This window comes from Anarrhichthys ocellatus, unplaced genomic scaffold (assembly GCF_004355925.1).
Source record: "Anarrhichthys ocellatus isolate YVR2014 unplaced genomic scaffold, GSC_Weel_1.0 scaffold85, whole genome shotgun sequence".
Lineage (NCBI taxonomy): Eukaryota > Metazoa > Chordata > Actinopteri > Perciformes > Anarhichadidae > Anarrhichthys > Anarrhichthys ocellatus.
In genome coordinates this window covers 1490719-1497893 of record NW_022280115.1, presented here as the reverse complement: position 1 = coordinate 1497893, position 7175 = coordinate 1490719, and the positions used below count along the sequence as shown (strand labels likewise).

Sequence of the window (7175 nt, the reverse complement as noted above, 5' to 3'; positions counted from 1 at the left end):
AATGTTCAAGTAATAAGAAATTTCCGCTGTAACCTGAATGCATCATAAACTCACTAGGTGGATTGGATTAATCTGCATCTCCAGGGAATTCCGGGAAGCTCACGTGACACCAACTCTTCCGCTCTATTGGTCCGAGGCACGTGTCTAAGAGACCCGTAGTACAACGTCATCACAGTGTCTCGCAGCCAATCATAAATGAGAACCAAAATCCATAGTGAAAGTATTTCAGCGGCGTCTTCATCAGAGCAGTTAGTTCTGCTGGAAGCATCAAAAATTGTGTGCAAGGACCCGGAACAATTCAAGAGGTTAGACTAGTTTTTTTTCAATCTTTTTACATTTTTGTAGATACATTTTTGTAGCACCAGGTCCAGCTATGAGGAGTAGGCTTTTACCAGAAACTGAAGCATGATTTTTCTTTGTCAAAATCATAAAAGGCGTGTTTTCACAGCAAAAGAAATATCCACAATTCTGCCCCAAAAGGAATTAGTGTAGCTCATCGACGTGTTAGCTTTTGGAGTCAGAAATATAGCAGGCTAATTAACTGATAAGAAAGTGAAAGGGACAACACGAACTTGGAATTACTACTTTGCAGCAGGGCGCAGAGAAAGAGGTGCTGAGGGTGAGCAGGCTTCATCATTATGGAAGAAAATGCTCGCCGAGACCCAGAGCGCCCAGAGGACTCCGGCGAGGAGTCCAACCGGGCAATCCGACCTCTCCTCCCACCTGGCAACCAGCAGTCCCACCGGATCACCAACTTTTACATCGACAACATTTTAAGACCGGACTTTGGCCGAAAGAGGAAGGACGGGACTCTGGTGCAGGATGGAGACTGTCTGGGAGTGATCATACGAAGAGAGGAGCAGACAGGGAGAAAGTCTTCCAAAACTGGCAACCCGCAGCAGGGTGGAGCAGGAGGCGAGGAGGAGGAGGACGACACGGGAGCATCCGACGACCAGCATCCGGACACTGAGACCAGGAGGCCTGACCTGATAGCCGGTGATGTGGCCGTGAAGGGTCGTGGGGGCGGTGGGGACCGCTGCAGCAGCCCCGAGGCCGGCTCGGCCCCTGCGTCCAAGCCGATGCTGTGGCCAGCCTGGGTTTATTGTACCCGCTACTCAGACCGTCCGTCAGCAGGTTGGTGGGGGAATATTGTTCGGCCGCTTTTTGTTAGTTGAAAAAAAATAAACAAATAATGAATTCGTTATTGAAGGTAAATTAAGGAAGCCTATACTTAATTTACTGAGTCCGTTAAAAATAAGTGAATTACAGAAAGCAGAGTTCTTCTTCCAGAGAGAGAAGAGCTCCGATTAAAAGCTGTGGAGGTTAATTCTTTAGAAAAAAGAGTGACATTTTATTCTGTGAGCCCTGCAACCCCCAATCCTACTTAATGGACATATTACTTGTAACAATTGACAACGCAGTTATTGCACCATCATTACTATATTATCTTAATTATTTCACAATTTTAAAAAAATGATTTAACAGTCATAGAAAAGACAGAAATATTTCACATAAAAAAATCTACTTTAACGCAAATTACAAAGTAATTCGAGTTATTTTGGGTGGAATTGTATTTTTGGCTTTAAATGACAATAAAGTGCACGAGACGATAGCTGTTGTTGAAGATGGTTGTGCAAATGAAATTAAAATGAAATACGAGTCGAACATAAAGTGAAAAATATGGAGAAGTGAAGTAAAACCAAGTTTAACGCCATTGTTCCTCAGTCTTCTTTGTTGATGTACCATTAGCATATTTTTTTGACAATGGGGGGTCTAAAAAGTGAGGGCCGTGTGTCCCAAAAAAACAGCAGCATTCGATGCGAAATATTAAACAGAACTTCAATGTCTTTTCATCCGCCAACGAAATAAAAAACGCTTTTTGACAACATGTCTACATTATGAACCAAATGTGAAATGTTTGGGCTTTGAGAGAGTTGGTATTTCAGACGTTCAGCGTGTTGTTGTGTCGTCGCTCCGCTCTGCTCTTTTAAATGAACAGGTTCCGTTTGATAAGATACAGTGAAACCTTTGCTCTATCCAGTTGTTTGAGGTGAAAGCAGGCGCACTTGGACTTTTCCTTTGTCATGCTTTCGAAAAGGCCTTCAACTGTTAAATAATGTTTGTCAAACAAACTAGCAGCCCAGCGGAGGGAAAGATGTCGCGATGAGAAGGAGCGTCTGAAACAACTCAAAACGAAGCGGAAACAGTCCTAAATGTTGTGTTTATTGTTGTATGAAAAACAAAACCAAAAGTTTCCATCGAGGTCTAGGCCGAGCTTATGGAAATGAGCACAAAGGGCCTTGAGAGAGGTCAGGGAGGCTGCTGCTAACCCAAGCACAGCTTTGAAACCCTTTTATATTCTATTATAAGATTATATTTCATACGATTGTATAAAAGTGTAATGATTGTTGTCAAACCAAACGAAGCCCTTTACTGTAATGAGATCAAACATAACTTTGAACTGTTGGATGACACAATGCTATATTTTTACACTTCCGTACCAAAGCTCTAATATATTTGATTCCGTTCGTTCTCATTCATTTGCTCTTTGACTTCGTCACCATAGAACCGTCTGGATATTATAATAGAAACGCTCTTTTTAGGAAACTACTTTTTCTTAAATGGAGTTCCTATGGTAACAGGGAGGGAAAGAGGCGCCTAACTCCCCATCCTCCATCAGATCCTAACCCCACCCCCATCTGCACCCCCCTCCTCCCGGTCTCACTGAAGTCTGCAGCAGAGCCGGAGGACGTGCAGCCTGCAGCCTGATGGCTTCTTACTCTAAACTCTATTTCAGTGCTGTTGAGGGTGGAATGAAAAGTTGTGACTGAGGTATATCTCAGAGTATTTCGCTTTAGATTGACGTAACCTCCTCTTTCAAATATTTGACTTACCGGTACAACAAAATGATAAAGTATCATATATATATATCAAGAAGTAGATCACTTTAGTTTGATCAAGAAAAGTCAGATCGAACCCTCATAGCCCGTGAGATCGGTTCTTCATTTTACTGAGAGGTAAATCCTTACAACTATGATTTCAATTCTTATACATTCCATAACTTTTTTATTGAGTTAAATCATACTAAAATTATTCCTTGACCTCGAAGACTTGTGAAAGCAGCAGAGGGACCCCTGGAAATATATATATATATGAATGTTATTGAACTTATTCCTTTCCTATCATGGCACCATGTTATCATAAACCTGACAGTCACACTAATGAATCATTTACATGTTACCTTATAACTACCGTAATAACTAAGGTAATGATAACTTCAGTTATTATTATGTAAAGTCTGCCTATATGAAGCAAAATGTGATCAGATCCTGTTTTCAGAATCCTAACGTGTTTTGTCTTCACCCCCGCCCTCACCCAAGGGCCCAGATCCCGCAAGCCAAAGAAGGCCCCGACCCCGAGTAAAGAGGACAAGCGGCCCCGGACGGCCTTCACCGCGGAGCAGCTCCACCGGTTAAAAACTGAGTTCCAAAACAACCGGTACCTGACCGAGCAGCGGAGGCAGAGCCTCGCCCTGGATCTTGGCCTTAACGAGTCTCAGATCAAAATCTGGTTTCAGAACAAACGGGCCAAAATCAAGAAAGCCACCGGAAATAAAAACTCTCTGGCGCTGCATCTCATGGCGCAGGGACTGTACAACCACGCCGGGTCCAAGGATGGCAAGTCGGACAGCGAGTAGAGGGGGCCCGGGGACCGGAGGGGGTTCTGAACCATGCAATAAAATCACTTCAGTACCAGCATATTTAAAACTCAACCAGAGACGATATTGGGACATTTGCTTTGACCGTGTGTGTGCGCGCATGTGTGCGTGCATGCTATACGTGTCGTCGGGGCTGTAGTGACAATATCCAATCCGAGCCAAAAATTCTACTGCGTTGACGTCACAGCCAGAAGTCGGCATTTTCTATAGAACATAACAACCTACAAACCGCAACTTCCGAAAACCTAAAAACCAGCTATGGGTGCGCGCGCTCACCTTTAGTGTTAAAGGTGTTTAAACAGGTTCAATCCGCTCAGACGGCCTAGTGTGTCACATCAGGGACACTCTTCAACATCATTTCAAAAAAGACTGAGCACCATTTGCTTGCTGCTGTAAACATGCATTATGTGCTAAGCTGTTAGCAGCCGCTGGCAGATGAGGCGCTATAGTTTCCGACAGGCTGCCATTTATATTAGGGACAAAACACTGATGGGACTCAAATGATGCGCTAATAAAATAAGGACTACTTGACATTTTTCAACATTATAATTAATGTTGCCATACGGTGACGTCACACTACTGGAGTTGTATTTTCCAGAATAGCGTTATTGACGCATATAGAACGCATGCACTATCGGGACTAGCGCGAGAGTCGAGGTCCATAGACGTGGACACCCGGGACACATCACGGTCAAATGGGGACCAGAAACAGTGTTTTCGCCTGATGGTTCAGGACTTTAGAAAGTGTAGCCTACAGACCTATTCAAAGACACCGGACAGTTGTTCTCAGTGGACACGCCGAACGTTTCAACTGTAGAGAAAAGGTAAACATAAATGGACCGAGTGTCTCTGATGTTGTAAGAGGCGGGGAAAGCGAGTTAACGACATCCAATAGGAGCCGAGAAGACGACAAGCTCGAGGCATGGGGAAAGTGGACTGGACATCCGTCACGCGCACTGCAGCCCCGCGTCCCGTTAGGCTCGACTGTTGTGTGTGAGGAACTTTATTGATTATGAAAACGATATGCTGAAATCCAAAGATATTTTTTTTTCTGCTGCATTCTGGGAACTGTGAATTAAGAAAATAGCCGCTTTCGTGTTGTCTGTGTTTTGTACTTTCTGACTTTATTGGCTCCTTTCTGCTCTCTTTCCCCTCTTCGTTCTTATTGTGTTCTGTCGGCGTAGACTGTAGTGAATGTCTGTTTAATACTAAATAAGTCCTCACTGAAGAGCTGGCAATTTACCCCACACGCAACTGAACACAACAGCCCATTCCAGGTTCCATTTGAATTTATCATGTGTTTTTATTTAAAGATCACATTCGTTTTGATTTAGATTTTCTATTAACGCTTATTTGAAAAGATAAATTACCGGGACACTCGGATTTGATACGAACACCTCCAAACAATCATCATTCTGTCCTAAAGCCAGACTTCTGTCAAACATGACTCTCTCCCCGCTCATCTCCGACCGTCGGCCACCTCTGGCCCCGCACCCTCCGGCCCAACCATGGACCTAGTGCAGGCTGTCATGTACTTCTACGAATGTTCAAGAAAACAAGCAAAGTGTATGAGTTGTTAACAAAGACCAATATATTTTTTATTTATACATGGAACATCTGCAGCCATGTGGAAACGGGGCTCTGGAGTGTTTACATAACTTATTTTTCCTGCAATAACTTGTGTGTTAGAATGCTACACGCGTCAGGCCTTCTGCGGGTCGAACTGATGTGGATCCAAACCAAACCGTGGTCTTACGATGCTGTGAATGTTTCTGTTGATTTTCTCTACTGTGTTCTAGGAGGTCCATTTCTCTTCCATTCAATCCCAAACCTGGACGAGCATCTGCCTTAAACGTTAGTAAATACAAGCAGCGGATATTTACTGTGTTGTAAAGAAAGAACAGCTGTGTTTTCTACAATTACATTTTGACATCAGGATTTTTAACGAACACAGTTAGTGTTTTTCCCTCTCAGCTGAGGGTCTCTTTTATATGATGTAAATAATTTATATCATAACAGTGTGATGGTAAATAAAAGACAACAATGCAAATGTGTATTTCCAGAAGGTATTAAAATTAGATACCCTGAAACACACCCAAAAAAGTCACACGGGCCAAACATTTGGTTTTTTGCTGTGAAGTTGATTTGATGAGTCAGCGGGTGGTTGTATTGAAATATCTTCCTCATGATTAGCATGACAAAGAGAGACTGAGGAGGCAGACACATGGAGGACACTTCTAGTCTGCACACACAGCTATCACTACCGACTTGTCCTAAAAACCACAGCCTTCTACTTTACCTTCACTTTTAAAAATACATAACAAAAGGCCGTTTGACAGAGAACTGATATCAATATCTACTGTATCATGTGTGTCTGCAGGCTGGAGAGAATGGGTCAAACGGGTTCATGACGATGCAATAATATCACAAAGTGAAGCCCATATTAAATATAACAAAATCGATCCAGTCTAATGTAATGTCAGTAAATATGTTGTCGTCCCACATGTTAAATACCCTTTCTTTTTGTTTTTGAATAAATCCGAATGAAGCTCTGATATGTTTTTAGACGAGTTGGAGGACTTCTCTGATAAAAGAACACTTCTTGGTTCACAAGCATTTTGAACTAGATCGCATTGTGTCAGAGGTGTCTATGCTCCTAATCATGATATTTTGGATTTTTGGAGATACGAAGTTCTTAAAAAATAGATTATGTAAATACTCAGATTCAGTCTTTTCCAATCATAATTGCTGGTCTTGACAGTTCTGAGACTCCAAACTGGGACCAGAACATTTTGAGAAACTGTAATTTAGGCTGCAAATCATATACACCATAGTGTCTGATGGTGGACATGAAATCAATCACATTCATTAAAGAGATGACTCCTGCCTTTCTGGTCCGGTTGGGCCAACACCTCTCTGATGCAATGACATCATCATACAAGTATGAAGATACATGCTTTATTCATGTAGCAGTGTGTTTAGCAACGATCAAACTCTCTCAACCAGAAGCAACAGTCTTTGCTCCAGGTCATCAGAACTTTGATCTCTGCAGCACAGCGTCTACGAATTGGATCATATTCATGTTTAATTCAGGATCGTTGCTCTGCTTGATCACACCAACACAATATGAAAGGCACTTAGGAAGAACTGAACTGGTCCCAGAGGAATGATCTGAGAATAAAAAGGTATCAAATAATGACTTGAAGAGTGAAGATTGTGAGAACAGAGCTCTGGAAGCATAACATAACCTTACACATTGACTTTCTGATGAATAAGTTAGCATGTAATCTTTGATAATAAGTTTGCTTGTGTCTGTCTATGAGAGTCATTCAGAGGATTTGAGAAAATGGAGTCTTTTATTTTTGAATACGCAGCATCCACACAAACTGAGGGTTCCTGTCTTTTACACATGACAAAAACAACTGACAAAGTACTGAGAGTTCTGAGACTTTGCAGA

General features: G+C 42.3%; 1 protein-coding gene across 1 annotated transcript; it reads left to right on the top strand.

Annotated features, from left to right (window-relative positions):
• Positions 1-202: 202 nt before the first annotated feature.
• On the top strand, positions 203-3744 carry LOC116398563 (homeobox protein engrailed-2b-like). Its single transcript, XM_031874968.1, has 2 exons — positions 203-1134; positions 3381-3744. Exons 1-2 carry the CDS (start codon positions 639-641, stop codon positions 3695-3697), a joined length of 813 nt encoding a protein of 270 aa, XP_031730828.1. The 5' UTR covers positions 203-638; the 3' UTR covers positions 3698-3744.
• Positions 3745-7175: the final 3431 nt, after the last annotated feature.

Excerpts from the sequence above, each read along its gene's own strand:
- LOC116398563 (XM_031874968.1), top strand. The coding sequence starts at position 639 with ATGGAAGAAAATGCTCGCCGAGACCCAGAGCGCCCAGAGGACTCCGGC. Across the intron at positions 1,135-3,380 it reads CTCAGACCGTCCGTCAGCAG|GGCCCAGATCCCGCAAGCCA; the intron begins GTTGGTGGGGGA and ends CCCTCACCCAAG.